Here is a 15,281-nt window from a genome sequence, read left to right as displayed (position 1 = left end):
TCCATCTCCTACTCCTGCAACTCATGTGCATGTAAATGAGTGTGTGCATATGTGAGTTTGCTTTTGTTTATTAGAGTGTGTGTGTGTGTGTGTGTGTGTGTGTGTGTCTGTGTGTGTGCATGCGTATCGCGTGCCTGTGTTTGTGTGTTTATGTGTGTGTGTGCGCGTATTATGTTTGCATGCCCACATGCGTATGCGTGCCTGTGTGTGTGTGTTTATGTGTCTGCATTCATGTGGGTGGGTGTTTGTGCATGTGTGTGTGCTTGCCTGTCTGTATGTGTTTATGTGTGTGTGTGCTTGCCTGTCTGTATGTGTGCGACTGTGCGTGCGTGCGTGTGTGTGTGTGTGTGTGTGCGCATGTGCGTCTGTGTGCATGTACGTGTGTGCACGTGCGTGCATGTACTTTATGTGTGCAAATCACAAATGAGTGGGTATGGGTTAGGTTCATGCGGGCTCTTGAGACTAACATACCATAAATATTTTGTCATCTTGGGTGCAACGGTTCAGGTAGGGCTAGTTATTTAGGGGAGTGGCCACCAAGTTTCATGTTCCCTGGTGTTTCAGTAACCCGGGAATCACTGACCAAAATTGATGACGGTAAAAGAAAAAAATACATTTCTTTTTTATATTTTAAATTACTTGTTATCCTGATTCTTCCTGTGGATCTTAGTGGGCACTGAGGAAGCAATAATTTCATCGCTAGTTTTTCATGATTACCATTTCAATTGTTTCAAAATTCAAAATCAAAATTCAAAAAATCAAAATTCACTACTTATTTATGTGTTTTATGTAGTTTGTCGAGGACTGGTTCAGACACGTCACATCCATAACGCCAGTTTTTCCTACATAATGCATTACGAAAATGACCCATAGTTTCAAAAACACACTTTTTGTGTTCATTCAAGTCTCCTTCATGGTACATATATCATAGTTTCGGCAGTTTCCTTTAAAATTCACAAAGTTTGTAGAAAACCTGTAATCTCTCATAAAAGTGTGTCCATTTCATGTCACATCCATAACGCTGATAAAATGCCTTGTATTCTTAGGATGAAATTGATTATATGACATTTGAGGATTTCTCAGTATTCAGAGGACAGAGGTTGCATTAAAAGTTATGCAAATTAATTCACTGATACTAATTTTGCCCCCACTCTAAGGCATTTTGTTTACCAATATGAGTCCAATTGTCACATCCATAACGCTGGAACTGCCCAGTAAGCTTGTTTTGTTTACTAGGAACACTCTAGGACACTTCTTCATAGGTAGGCCTAAAATAGTTGACAAACTCCACAACACGCAAAAAAAATAGGCTACATCAGGGTAATTTTTTCACTTTATTACTAAAAAGGCACAGAATACAGGCATCTTATTAGAGCATTGTTATTTTCCACAAATGATAGCACCAAAAATATGTTATTTCCTAAAATCTCCCAATGCTAAAGTGATAGGCACACCATTCTCATAGCTGACCAAAGATGAAACAGAGATAGACTGACATATGAACAGAAACAGTGAGAGGGTTAACAAATAAAAGAGCAAAAGAAAATATTAAACAAACTGATGACAACAATGAAATCAATTTATCCACTTATTGTAACCATGAAGACAATGTAGGCTATGGTTAGCATCCATAAGCCAGAAGGACTCTCAAATCAGCACCATTTCATATCCATCAGATGAATGCATCTTGAAAGATTAATTAAAATACAACAGTAGGGCTACATACGTACATTATACTTTGTATGTGGGTAATACAATATGTCATAACGCAACATAACTTGATGAGACAAAAAAAAAAAAATCAACATGATTGTGTTCAGAATGTGTATGTACATTAAACAATACTAAAAAACATGGGGTTATTTGGCAGATAATATAATAGTAGAGTACACGTTGTATAAAACAGTAGTTAAGTATTTTTTAACCATCTCATATCTGTGGTTAAAGAATCAAAACAGCATTTGGAGTGAGCTAGTAGACAATCAATACAATCTACAGTATTTTTTTAAAAGTGCACAATTCATCAGAACACATTCGTTTTGTTCTGTCACAAGATGGCAAGTTACAGACAGTGTTCTGATGAGTTACATTAAGTTGATAACAAACCGCTTTGGACAATTGCTTGATTTCAGCCTAAAAAAAATCACACTTAACAGTAATTCATGGCACACCAGTGGTTTAATTAAAAGCTAAGAACATTGATGAAGCTACCTATCAAACTCCACACTCACACCTGCAGCGAATGAGGGATGACCAAGTCATAAGATAATTGCACTTTTAAAACAATATTTACACAGCTTGCTCTGTCCAAAGTGCTGGCACTTTCTATGTGTCTTTAATACTTTTTATTTATTTTTTAAAAATAGTGGTTGTGCTGTGACTTTCAGTAGTAACTCTGCCAGACAATTGAACCATTCATCAAAGCAATATGGAGTAAAAGTGCCTGAGCTACCCCTGGATATGTTGCTGTGGTGATGTTGCTGTACCTGAAGAAAAGCAATGCTTTATGTAGATATCTGTGGAAATGGAAAACCATTACGTAGTTCGAAGAAGACATCATGTAAAAGTGGTTCTTAAGTCTTCTTTTTGTGTTCTTTTTTCCTGTCACTGAGGTAGCTCAGTTGTGAAATGATTTATGATGCATAGCTGACACACATGCACACTTCCCTTTTGAAATGGTCGTATAAAAATACATTAATAATAATCTCATCTCATAATTACAAACAGTGATAGAAATAAGGGGTGGGGAAGGGAGTTTTTTTTCCATAAAATACTTTCGATGAAGGATCAGACTTCAGTTCCGTCGTTCAAGTTGTTGTGAAGCTTGACCTCCAGGTTCACCTGCTTGACCTTGACGCCGTTCACCTTGCAGGACTCGGGGCTCTTGTGGAGGATGTTGACGTTCCTGACGGTGCAGTGCTTGCTGTTGAGGTTCTTCTCGAAGCGCTCGATGCACACCTCCACCTTGGTGTTGAGCGGGTACTCCTCGGCCGGGCTCTTCTTGGGGAGCTTCTTCCTGGTGGCGCGGCGGCACCTCCGCATGACGAAGCAGGTAGCCAACAGCACCAGGACCAGCAAGGTGACGGCGGCCACGCCGCCCCCAATGGAGCTGCTCACCTGCGGGTTGAAGGTGGCCGAGGGCTGCACGTCCAGCCGGAGCGTCTTCATGTTGGTGCCGTTCTTCACCTGGTCACCCTCGTTGTCGTAGATAAGAGACTCGTCCAGCGTGAGGTGGCCTGACCGGTCCACCAGGTCCCGGCGGCTGCGCTTCAGCTCGTAGGTCAGCGAGCGCTGGATCCGAGGGCCTGTGGTGGACTCTGGTCCGATCACATAGATGACCTGTAGGTACCACTGGTGCCCTGCCTCCACCTACAGAACAGCCTCAGATTGTCAGAATCCACAACTAGCACAGAAGAATAATATTATTCTTTTGGATGATCTTTTGGACAAAAGTATTCATTATTTGTCTGAAAAGAGATCTTTTGCTGACCTTATAAAGGGCATCAACCTTTATGGTGAAGCCGTCGACACCTGGCATTGCACTCATGGTCTGGAAATCTGGACTGTCAGATGCAAAGTTGGCCTCAAATGGAACGTCATGGAAGTAACGATCACAGACATCTGGCTGTTTCCGATCCTGCAAGATAGATTTAGTTGAACAGATCATTTCACCACAGAGAAGTGACTGTTTCAATAAAGCCTATTGTTTTCTTAATAATTTACATTTCATTGTCCGATCCAGGTGACACCCAAAGGTAGCAAAACCAGTTTAACAACTAACTGCATTTTTTCGTCCCTAGCCTGACAGCGTGGCAGACAGGTTTCAATTGACCTACCAGCAGCAGGAATCTGTGCTTGAGGTGTTTGTTAGGCTGAATGCACCCATATTGGGGGCCTTCGTTGTAAAGGGTTCCCGTGGGGTCGAAGAAAGGAACATATCCGTCTCTCCCTGTGCATAGATACACCTTCTCCAACTGGAGCTTGTAGGCCGCGTTGAGGTTCTGCTCCGGGTTCCACAGCACTCTACCATAGAGGGTCTGACCTGCACACACAGACGCATGGCATTTCAGAGTGAAGAAAGGGAGTCACAGGACAAAATATTCCTATCACAGTGTACTGACACACTCACACCATGTCCTACAGTAATTATAACTATATATATAAGTATATATATATATATATATATATATATATATATACTTTTGATCCAGTAAGGGAAATTTGGCACTCAGTGAGGTGAAGCACACACTAATCCCGGCGCAGTGAGCTGCCTGCTACAACAGTGGCGCTCGGGGAGCAGTGAGGGGTTAGGTGCCTTGCTCAAGGGCACTTCAGCCGTTCCTACTGGTCGGGGCTTGAACCGGCAACCCTCCGGATACAAGTCCGAAGCGCTAACCAGTAGGCCACGGCTGCCTGCAATGCAATGCAATGCAAGTGAATGGCAGCAACAAATTGCCTTGTTTTCAATTAGAATGCCCTCACTGGCTGCAAGCAACACCATGCTGCCATTCTGAGCTTAACTTTTGTCGTACACCCTGTTTTTTCTATTCTGTCGCTCGCATTGAAATGATAAATATTGGATGAGAGAAAGTTGAATGAGGACGTACTGGGACTCAGAGCAACAAAAGAGGAAGGGAAATTAGAAAATGTGTGTACTAACAACCTTGTTCTTGGTCTTAATTATTCATAAAACAGCAGGCAGTGTCTTTACCCATTGAAAAGGCTCCTTTGTAGTCCATCTCAGCCATTGACATGTCTGCAGTGGAGGGATCCATCATGAACACTTTCTCATTGTTACAAAGCTGGAATTCAGTATTGAGAGAGTAGACCACTGGCACTGGGCGGTTGGTCTGCTGGAAGGCAATGGGCACCAGGAATCTAGCAACAGACAGAAAAACCATCCTTAAATCACTATCTACTCTATATGAAATAACATAAATAAGCAATGCAAAACATCCTGCTGTTCTGGACAGTAAACATAGTTGGTTGAGTGCTGTATTTGATGACTTAATGCATTGTAAAAGTTGAGTTTGTTCGGCATTTGAGGACTAGGCACTGACGTACTTCTCAGGGGCATGGGCTGTGCAGGACAGGGGTTTGTCTCCGGGGTCGATCCAAGGCTGAGTGGGCTGCACAGTGCAGGGGATGAGGAGGACAGTGTACTCCCCGGAGTAGTCCTTCCTGGAACACACAGTAGAAACCACCACTCAGGTCCCACACTACTGCAAGCAGATCCACAAGGCCTACAACATCTTGCTAAAGGACTGCAGTTGAAAATTAGCCGGCTGGACTGGCTAACACCGGCACATTTACAGAAATGTGAGTGATGTCTTAATAAATAAATAAATTAATTAATTAAATTAAATGAGGTCATTTTGTTTTATTGCAGGGCTGTACCTGCTGTAGGAGCTAGTGGCCCTCCAGAGCTGGTAAGGGGAGTCAAAGGTCTGGGCGCTCCACAGCAGCTGAAGGTCAAAGTCAATGCCCCCCAAGTGGTCTGGGGCCATGAGGTGAGACTTGTGCCCAGGAAGCGTGTGGTGCTCTGGGATAAACTGGCCTGGATTGTGCACAGAGTACTGGGTTAGCATGTTAGCATGTCCATACAAAATACGGACAGAGTAGCCACACACTCTGATCTCTTTTAATATAATTTATTCAAGATCAATGGTTCACCAAACAGCCTTTATCAAGGTTTAAACATGTCCATAAAACACAGGGACAGTCAAACACAATAGGCATCAGCACTCCGAAGAATAACCTACCTCTAAATTTGGCGTGTGTTTTAAACTCAATCACCAGTCGTCCATCTTCCCTGATGAATATTCGTATGATCTGCAGCCTTGCTGATAGTACGCTGTCTGTCTGAATACCTATAGGGGGGGGCACAGGAATGTTTGATTGGCATAAAAGGGACAGGAAATGACAGAGAAGGGAGACGAACCAGAGTGAGTGATGTACACATGGGGCAAACTCATAAAGCATGGCTAGAAGACATTAGCCCCGTTTATACTGTGGGTCAGACTTTACATTATGATGACTTACTGTATAAATGACGCTATTGACTGCTTAGGATAAGTCGATTAGAAAGTAAACTACATTCACAAAGCCCAATAATATGATGTATGGGATCATAACTTACATTACAATGTTAATTCATACAGTATGTACAACGCTATCTGCAATATCTATAGTGTATAACAGGCCACCCGATGGTGTAAGTACACCTGGATTGGCAGTGTACAGTACCTGTCCTCCAGAGCACGGTGTCATAGAAGAAGGAGAACTCCATCTCGGTGTGATGCTCCAGAGAGGCCCAGCCGCGAGGCGCCGTCACGTAGATGTAGGACACGTAAAGAGGGACCTGCACCGTCAGGAAGGACTGAGCAGAGTCCCGCACCTGAGAGGGCACACAGGAACGCAGTGAGTTTCAGGAAAAATATAATTTTTTAATATAAAAGTATTACTTTTTTAAGAGGATGTGAATTATAAATTAGGGTTTATGAATTATTGAATTATGATTGATCAAATTAGGAATAATTCAAAGTGCAAAGTCTTTTTGCTTGATTGATTTTAGTTTCTTAGAGAGCGTAGAGTTACATAAAGTTGTAAAAGCCAACGGCTGGAACAATATGAGCAATTCATTATGGGAACCAATTTGATTGATTAACGAATTAATTACTGAATTTCAGAATAAATTACTTCAAGCCTTTAAGTTTCATATTTTGGACAGTTTAAAATAACGTTTACAATCAAACCAATTGCATATGCAGCTGAGCACTATGGTCAGGTAATTTGAATACAATGTAGGCGAGACACATGCAAATATAGGCAAAATAATGAGCCTGCCTCTGGATCACTAAGGGTATGAGTCGTCTGGCTTAAAGGTAGTCAAATTTAATTCAAATGATGTGTCAAAGGGGCCTTGGCTTCGACACATTAACTTAACTCAACCAAGCTCAGATATCCTCATTAGATTATAGGTTGCTTGAGTGTTCAACATTACGCTCAAAGTGATAAAGTTATATATATTGACTCTTGTTAACCTGGAAGTCTGCCGTGACCGAGCCCCCACAGACGTCGATGAGCTCGGTCATGTCATAGTAGGCATCGAAAGTCCAGATACAGCTCTTCAGGTTTAAGTGTTTGTAGAGCTGGATGGTCTTTGGCTCTCTCACACCCGGGTTGAACTGGTAGGGCCGGTCAAAGCCAGGGCCCAGGGAAATACTGTCGTACGATACATCATCCAGGAAGCCAGTCTCTGGAACACACAGACAACCATAAATAACTGATAAGACAAATCACACATTATATGCTCTCCCCTCAAAAAAAAAATTAATAGGTGGTTATTATTGGAAATAATGCAAAGAACGATAGTCATTAGTTCTGTCTGACTGGGGTGGTGAAAGCAGGGGTTCTTGTACAAATTCATTTAAAACATTTTCGCTTGGGTGTTCATATCTATGGGGTGCATACATATTTCAAGACCTTGTGAGATTCTAGGAGCTCATTTGATATTTATAGCCTTTTATGGATTAAACTCTGGGAGGAATTTCAAAACTTTTCTGCTTCGATAATTTAGAGAACAAAACCCACATAAAACTGTTCTGTTCTGTGATTGCCACATGCTCTGAGAGGCGTGGGCTGGCTCACCTGAGATGCCCTGCAGGTCCCTGATGGTGACCAGGTTGGAGCAGATGTGCTGGTGTCGGTAGATGGACTCGGAGAGTAGGAAGTGCAGGTTGTGCAGGGGCATGGTGGACACCAGGGGCAGCATGCCGTCCTGGTGAGGGATCTGGACAGAGATGTGGATCCTGCCACATACAGAGCGCGCATGCACACACACACACACACACGTATATACATCAGTCACTGCCAGCGGTAGGGCTGTACATGTCAATTACATACACAGCAATGATTGACACTTGATATTTGTTAATGTAATTTCAACACCAAATCCTTGACTATGTCACACTGAACCTGCTAGGCTGGAAAAGAGTAATATATATATTTTTTCTAATTCTTTATTTCTTGTTGTCTTAAATGCTTAACTAACAAGGCATCTTAGCTGACAATACTTATATTATACTGTGATAATTCTTTAATGATACAATTCTCTTGCATTTATAAGTCATGTAGAATTCAGGGGTATTCTCACTGTATTCTGATGTGTTCATACAGTATGTTACTTCTGTATACAACGGGGAGAGGTCCTTACCATTGTATATAACTTTGTCGAATACCAAAAGCCTGACCAGATGTGGACACTAAGGGAGGCTTAGGCCTGCTCAGGAACATCCGAGGAACATCAGTCATAACATGGGCCGAGGAAGATAATGTGTTGTTCTGTTCGGGCTAGTATTTCCAGCTGGTCAGAGATGGTTTTATGGTTGGCACCTGCCACGTTGGCATGATTTACGTTCGTATGTTTTAATATAATGGGCTTTGTCTTAGGTTTGGACTCGAGGAAGTGACTCAGAGAGCATCTTCTGTCAAAACGCTCAGCAGCAGCCCGCTTCTAGTAACAACCACAACTGTGCCGTTTTACTGTTCGAGAATTAGCCTGTGTTCTATTCTTTATTGTTTTACCATCTACAATAAATCATCATCTGATCACTGATCCTGATCCAGCCGTCAAGCTTTATTGATCATCTTCAATACAGACATTAGAACTAAAACACAACGCAATGACCAGGGGATCCAACAGTCATCAGCTACCACTCCATCAGTGGCCCTCTCTGCTCACCTGTTGGGGTGCTCTTTGTGCTTCACGTCCAGGTATTTGAGTGTGGCGATGAAGGACTGGGCCTGGAAGCCGCGGGCGGTTCCCGTGGTGACGGGCGTGTGGCAGATGGAGCCCTCGGTGCCGATGGTGGCGATGTTACTGCGGAGCGGCGTGCCCAGGTGGCCGTCCTTGTCCCGCGCCTGAGCCACGCAGCGCACGTGGAAGCGCCGGCTGAAGTAGATGCTGTCCAGCACCTGGACACACACACACACACACACACACGCACACGCACACACACACACACAAACACAGAACATGTCAACAATAACAATGGAAATGACCACTCCTTATCTAAGTGCTAGAGGAAGTGCTAAAAAGAGCTCTCCTTCTTTACACGTAATGGGAACTATACAACTCGTATTGTTGTTGTACAACTCAGTGGAGTACTATATGCCTGTGAGGATTCAGACTGACCATGTGGTTGATGCTGGTGTAGGGCGTGGTGTCGGTCACTGTCTCAAACGGGGAGCGGGCACCGCTGGCATCTCTGGGCGCTGCCACCTCCCAGCTGAAGTGGATGGAGGTCTGGTTGATGCCCGCCTCCTCACAGCGTTCCTTCGTGACCGAGTACTTGGGGTAGTGGGGGTCACATGGGGTCACGCACACCAGGGGGTAGCCCGGGGACGGGGTCTTCTTGCTGCCCTCTTTGGTCACTTCCTGTACGTTGTCATAGTCTGACAGGGAGACCACCTACAGAGGAGATACCAGAGGTGTGTGAGAGGAGAATAAAGCTTAACACAGAATATCTATAATAGAATAAGTCACTGAAAGATTTGATCAACTATAAGGTGTAATAGTTCCATCAAATCATATAAAAGGGTAAGAGGTTATCAAACCACTGTGGATTGCAAATTGAATATTTTATTTAACAAGGCCCACTGATTTCACCTACTGTAGCTAAATGACATACTGTAGTGTATTTACTGTATACTCAATTTATATACTCAATATATCTGAGATTCTTCACTGGATTTCTGTAGGAAGAGTAAACGTTGGAGATGTTGAAGAGGGATTGTCATCTCTTACTATTGGTGGAGAAGGGAGGATGAGGCTTCCTGCAGCCTCCTGATCCAAAATAGTCACTGTTGCCATAGTGATCTCCCCAAGCACAGCCTCCACAGGGTCGTCTGGGCCAAGGACCAATGAAAAAGATTCGTGCCACTCCCTATCCTCATTGGACAAGATCTCCACCTTGAACAGGATGTGGTCCATGCCTATACACATAAAGACGATCACTCAACGTTAGTTTACTGAAAAGCTAACTTGTCAAAACTACACCTCAGAACAAAAATGGAAACTAATTCAAAAAGCGGATTCACAGAACACTGACCCGGGCTGAACTTGAGGACTCGGCTCTTGGGGTTGTAGTCCACTCCGGACTGGGCCGAGCCGTCCCGGGTGCTGCAGCGGATCTTGGAGGTGCGGTCCAGGTCTCCCTTGCGGATGACTTTGATGTTCAGCACCTCGATTCCGTCAGGCCCTGGAGGCTCCCGCACTTGGTAGGAGGCTTGTTCAAACTCAATGGTGGGGGCTAAGGGAGTCACAGGCACCACATTTGGAAGACATTATAAAGCCTATCATCATATCTGTTAATGTATTTCTCTTTACAACTGCTTCAATAAAAGGCATAGAATTCTCTTTTATTCAGAATTTTACATTTATTCTATGTTATGTTGGTCATGACTTCGTGTCCATCTAAACAGACTTTTTCTCAGTCGTACTTAACATGAGTACTTACTTACTATCAAAACTAATCTTCTACTTTCTACAAAATGGTGATGACCAAATAACATTGAGACACAAAACAGTTCTCAAAACACTCAGAAGCTTACCATCCTCGTCATTGGTGATGGTGACCGTAACAATGTCGTTCACACCAATCATGGCTCCCCCCCAGTGATCACCCTGAGGAGATCCCAGATGCACCTGGAACTCTTCCTCGGGCTCGAACACCGAGTCGTCGTTGATGTGCACCGTGCAGTTCTTCACCTGTCAATCAACAGAGTTCCAATTAGTGGATTGGAACTCCACTGCATAAATGCTGATGGCATACCATGCTGCATTCTAACAAGTTTTATTAGCTTTCCGCTAAACAGTTCTTTTTCAGGGTAAGGAGAAGATTAAAAAGTTTTATTTGGGAAAAGTTATGTTGGAGACTGATGGGGGAGGTTGCTGAAGCGTATTCAGTTAATTTCAATAATTTGCCAATGTCAGAACCCATTAGGTTTCCAAGGATCTTATTAAAACTTAGATTGAGTATGATTTAAACCGTCACTGCTTTGTAGTCTCCTGAGCAACCTAAATTCCCAGCAGCTCATTTTCTCCCATCTGCTGAATGATTGTGCGCTACTTGGAGAAATTGTTACCCTCTCCCCCTTCAGGAAGGTGACCCGGGAGGCGTCCACATTCTGCCTCTCTTCAAAGTCGTCCATCACCATGGCGGACATGGTGCGCGTGTAGCAGCGGACAGATGACTTGTAGGACAGGTCCCCGGTGCGGACAATTGGGATGTGCAGGACGCCGTCTTTCTCCTTTACTGTGAACTTCACCTTCTCAAAGTGCATGCTGGGAACTAGTACAGGAGAAAAGCGGAACGTTGTGTTGCTGCAAATTCAGGGAAACGCAATGTGTTTTAGTGCTTTTGGTGGATCTGTGCGTGGTACGTACTGTCCAGGAAGGTGTCGGTGATGAGGACGGACGCCTCGTGTGGCTCAACGAGGACAGCCCCCTGCGGAGAGCTCAGGAAAACCACAAAGGACTCTGACCCCTCAATGGTGGGATTCTGGACGTCATCCATGATGGTGAGGCTGCAGGTCTGTGAAGAGTCAAGGAAATAAATATAAAACAGGTTTTTGCGCTGTGTTTGAACTTAAGCATATGCTGAGAAAGGCAATGCGCTGTACCTCCTCTGTGACCCCAGGCTTGAACTCCACTTTCTTGGAGCTGGGGATGTAGTCGACTCCGGGCGTAGCCGAGTCATGGTCAGCAGGTCTGGTGGCACACCACACGGAGGCCACTGAGGAGAGGTCACTGCCGTGTCTGACCACAGGGATCTCAATGGTTCCTGTAGAGGGGGAGGGGGGCGGTATAAGAATACAAGGACATTATTCAAAAGAGCCACTCAAGGGAGGAACACACATAGGGAGAGTCTGCAAATAATCTCTAATTCAAAGAATCTCAATTAAAATCTTCAAAGAATCTCTAGTTCAAAGAATCTCTAATTCAAAGAATCTCAATTCAAATCTTCAAAGAATCTCTGATTCGAAGAATCCCTGATTCAAAAAATGTATACTGTATGTTTATTAGTTTTCATTCTTCTTTTACGACGTACAGCAAATGTTCCAGTGTTAAGCATCAGCCACTACAACTCCAACTCACCTGCATCCTCACTGAAGGTGAAGGTCGCATTGCCAAGGGACACGGTCGAGGCATCGTTGGGTCCGTCGATCACAACCTTCGCCACCGTGATGCCGCCCATGCGTGCGTTGTCCGAGGTGTCCGACAGGACCAGCTCAAACTCCTCGGACAGCTCGTACTCGCTATCGTCGATCAACTTCACGTCGCACGTGGACATGCTCACGCCTGGCCCGAAGATGACGCGGTTGTCGTTGGACATGCCACGGGTCTTGTAGTCGGAGCCGGACTCCAGGGCGTGCAGGCTGCTGCCCTTGGCCGACTTGGGCACGGTGTAACAGAGAGCCGAGACCGTGCTGCTCGTGTCTCCTGGAGGGGGATAGACAGAGAGGTCGGGCGCGTCAGAGCTGACACTAGCAGCCATAATGCCGTGGTTTACAATGGTGTAAAACAGATAATAATAATGGATGAATTATATGGATAAATTATAATTATAATAATTATGGATGAGTTCTCAAAGTTTGACTATCACAAACAGCAAATAAACAAACAACATTTTATTTAACAATTTAACAATTTAAAATGTACAATTATATAAAAGGAAAGAAATGTAATTACAGTATAATAATATTATGTCTGAGACTGGATGCATACAATTCACTAATCTAGCTGATACTAATTAGTGTGCTAATATAATGTAAATGTAATGTTTCCTAACTTCCCCTTCCCCACTCAGCATGGAATCTAAATGCAGATAATGTTTTAGCTAAGGCAATGCTGTCTCAGACTGAGAGTAAATGTGTGCAAGTGAACAGCAGTGGGTGACCGGACCTTTCCTCTCGATGGGAACGAAGACGAAGCCGGTGCTTTCGTTTACGTGGTAAGTCTTCTTGTCAAACTGCAGCATTGGCTCGTCCTCCGTGTCGTTGATGTGGACCTTGGCACGGGTCACAGGGCCCAGGAGGGCATAGACGGGCATGCTCAGCTCCACGTTGAAGCTCTCGATGTTCTCAAACACTTGGTCGTCGTTGATCACGATGGTGCACACCTTAGTGTCCTCTCTTTCATCAAACTGTACCTGTAACATGGGGGAAAAGTGATTTCTGTATTACAGTACATGTCTGAATGATGAATGACATAAACCTGGTAAATGGCAGCACTATTACAATAAATTACAAAGTAACATACCATAGATCCACAGTAAGGTTTATTAATTAAGATTATCAGTAGAAAGTTATCCTAAAATGTGTTCTGCAACTGTGCAATTTAGGAATTCCTTTGTAAACAAATGCTTTCCATAGTCAAGTCAAGTCAAGTCATTTATTTATATAGCACATTTAAAAACAACAGGGGTTGAGCCAAAGTGCTGAACAAAGAAAAAGTTTAGCTAATAAGTCATAACAATAAGACCATACATCTACACAAAGGCCATACATCTACACAAACTAAGTGTGATTGTGGCAAGACATAGAAATGACATTGGAAGTATGAAGTTGTGAGATGGACCCTATCTACAGTATATCTGTGATCTGTGGGTTTTTAATCGTACCTGCCCAGCATACTCCACATAGTCTTGCTGTCCAGGCCGAGAGCCCACACTGGAGGTGGAGGTGGCAGTGCCCTGCTCTGTGCGGCACAGCACGATGGCATACTGGTTCAGATTGCCTGTTCGCTTCACCGTCACGGCTACCGTGCCTGCCTTCTCACTCACGTTGTAGCTGCGGACACAAGGAACAGGTTTGGGTGTCTCTTTGTCTGTATTTTCATGCATCAGAAAGCAACGCACTGTTGACATACCACAACATAATTATACAGAGCTTCAGTTGACTTCTTATGTGGACATTTTCATCTAAAAGCACTGACTGGCAGAGAAAGTCACAGTTTACACTATGGATTGAAAGTTTGATAAATACGACGGAAACTTGGGTCTGATTGCGTTCGCAATATGCAGTTTGTCCATGGCGCTGATAACGCTACGTTCGCAAATGTACGTACAGTACATCTGGCCCTGAGTATGCACTGTGGTTACCAGACATCAGAGGAGAAACTCAAAGGAAAACGTGTGTCATGGAGACTATTATGGCCAATGCTCTTAACCACGAATAAGCTCCTTTATGTAGAACACCTACAGCAATTTGGATGTGAACTAACATCTCCTAAAGTCCACTCTAGCCTGAAAAAAGTACTTGCAGGCTCAGTACTAGATGAGGATCATTGTACACATCATGCTCATTTAATTACACAAAAACATGAGGGAACGGATTCAGCTTGACTGATTTACTGCAGCCCTCACCTCTTGTGCTCGAAGCTGATGAGAGACCACTGAATGTGGAACATGTTGTCGCTGACCACGTTGGGCTTGCTGTCCTTCACCAGGAATTTGAAATTGTCACTGGTCTCCAGGCCACTGCCCTCCTTCAGCACGTAACGGATCAGACCCAGATTGATGTCCGCTGGAGGAGAGACATTCACATTTCACATGAAACCTTTCGTCAGTAATTTGACCCAATTAGACTAGCGAAATGCATCACTAGGATATTTGATATCTTGTATTGCTTGCAATATGCTTGCAATATAAGGGAATCTCTCTATTCTATCTGTCTACCATTCCTACAGACAGTCTGGGCTGTGATGAGCACCTTGGGTGAATGTGGTGATCGGTGTGCCAGGCTTGAGTTTGCTCTCCAGGAAACCATGTTTGGTGGAGGTGGTGACATCATAGACCAGCTGGCCATCGTCGGTGTCTGGGTCCACAGTCAGCAGCTCCTTCTTCGAGATGAGGTTTGTGGCCTGAGGAGATAAAAATGACACACATCAAGCTCCTCTCATGCTGGGTAAGTAACAATGTCATACATGTCCAGTAGAGGGGGGTGTTATAACACTGGACTCAGTGGGTCTGGGCTGTGCAGTGGGAGCAGCTACACAAAGTTTCTCAAAGTTTGATCATCGAATATCAAAATCAATTTTCTTTTATAAATATTTCATTTAATTTTTCTCTGATATACACCTCAGTAGCATGCTGTTGTAGAGTTAAAGGTCCTGCCAATACTGTTAAATATATGAGTTACACTCAAAGGTAAAATATTATCCAATATAACAATCCACTATGTATCCACTGTCTTCGTAGAACAATAAAATAACAGAC

At 43.8% G+C, this 15,281-nt stretch overlaps 1 protein-coding gene across 1 annotated transcript in view; it reads right to left on the bottom strand.

The window, feature by feature from the left end:
• Positions 1-1,315: 1,315 nt before the first annotated feature.
• fras1 (Fraser extracellular matrix complex subunit 1) overlaps positions 1,316-15,281 on the bottom strand; it is a 120,502-nt gene continuing 106,536 nt past the window's right edge. The window contains exons 53-75 of the mRNA XM_048243413.1: positions 14,776-14,926; positions 14,430-14,589; positions 13,686-13,854; positions 12,968-13,214; positions 12,161-12,505; positions 11,686-11,846; positions 11,450-11,597; positions 11,149-11,354; positions 10,615-10,771; positions 10,113-10,313; positions 9,809-9,996; positions 9,197-9,472; positions 8,744-8,976; positions 7,651-7,811; positions 7,044-7,258; positions 6,247-6,397; positions 5,763-5,870; positions 5,398-5,557; positions 5,065-5,181; positions 4,712-4,878; positions 3,837-4,042; positions 3,491-3,637; positions 1,316-3,369 (exon numbers count right to left, since the gene is read on the bottom strand). Of these exons, the coding sequence (XP_048099370.1) occupies positions 2,788-3,369; positions 3,491-3,637; positions 3,837-4,042; positions 4,712-4,878; positions 5,065-5,181; positions 5,398-5,557; positions 5,763-5,870; positions 6,247-6,397; positions 7,044-7,258; positions 7,651-7,811; positions 8,744-8,976; positions 9,197-9,472; positions 9,809-9,996; positions 10,113-10,313; positions 10,615-10,771; positions 11,149-11,354; positions 11,450-11,597; positions 11,686-11,846; positions 12,161-12,505; positions 12,968-13,214; positions 13,686-13,854; positions 14,430-14,589; positions 14,776-14,926 (4,656 nt within the window). The 3' untranslated portion in view covers positions 1,316-2,787. The remainder of the gene's footprint in view (positions 3,370-3,490; positions 3,638-3,836; positions 4,043-4,711; positions 4,879-5,064; positions 5,182-5,397; positions 5,558-5,762; positions 5,871-6,246; positions 6,398-7,043; positions 7,259-7,650; positions 7,812-8,743; positions 8,977-9,196; positions 9,473-9,808; positions 9,997-10,112; positions 10,314-10,614; positions 10,772-11,148; positions 11,355-11,449; positions 11,598-11,685; positions 11,847-12,160; positions 12,506-12,967; positions 13,215-13,685; positions 13,855-14,429; positions 14,590-14,775; positions 14,927-15,281) is intronic.

Source organism: Alosa alosa, chromosome 5 (assembly GCF_017589495.1).
Source record: "Alosa alosa isolate M-15738 ecotype Scorff River chromosome 5, AALO_Geno_1.1, whole genome shotgun sequence".
NCBI lineage: Eukaryota > Metazoa > Chordata > Actinopteri > Clupeiformes > Clupeidae > Alosa > Alosa alosa.
Note: the sequence above shows the minus strand (reverse complement) of the source record. Positions and strands in the feature narration are given on the sequence as shown.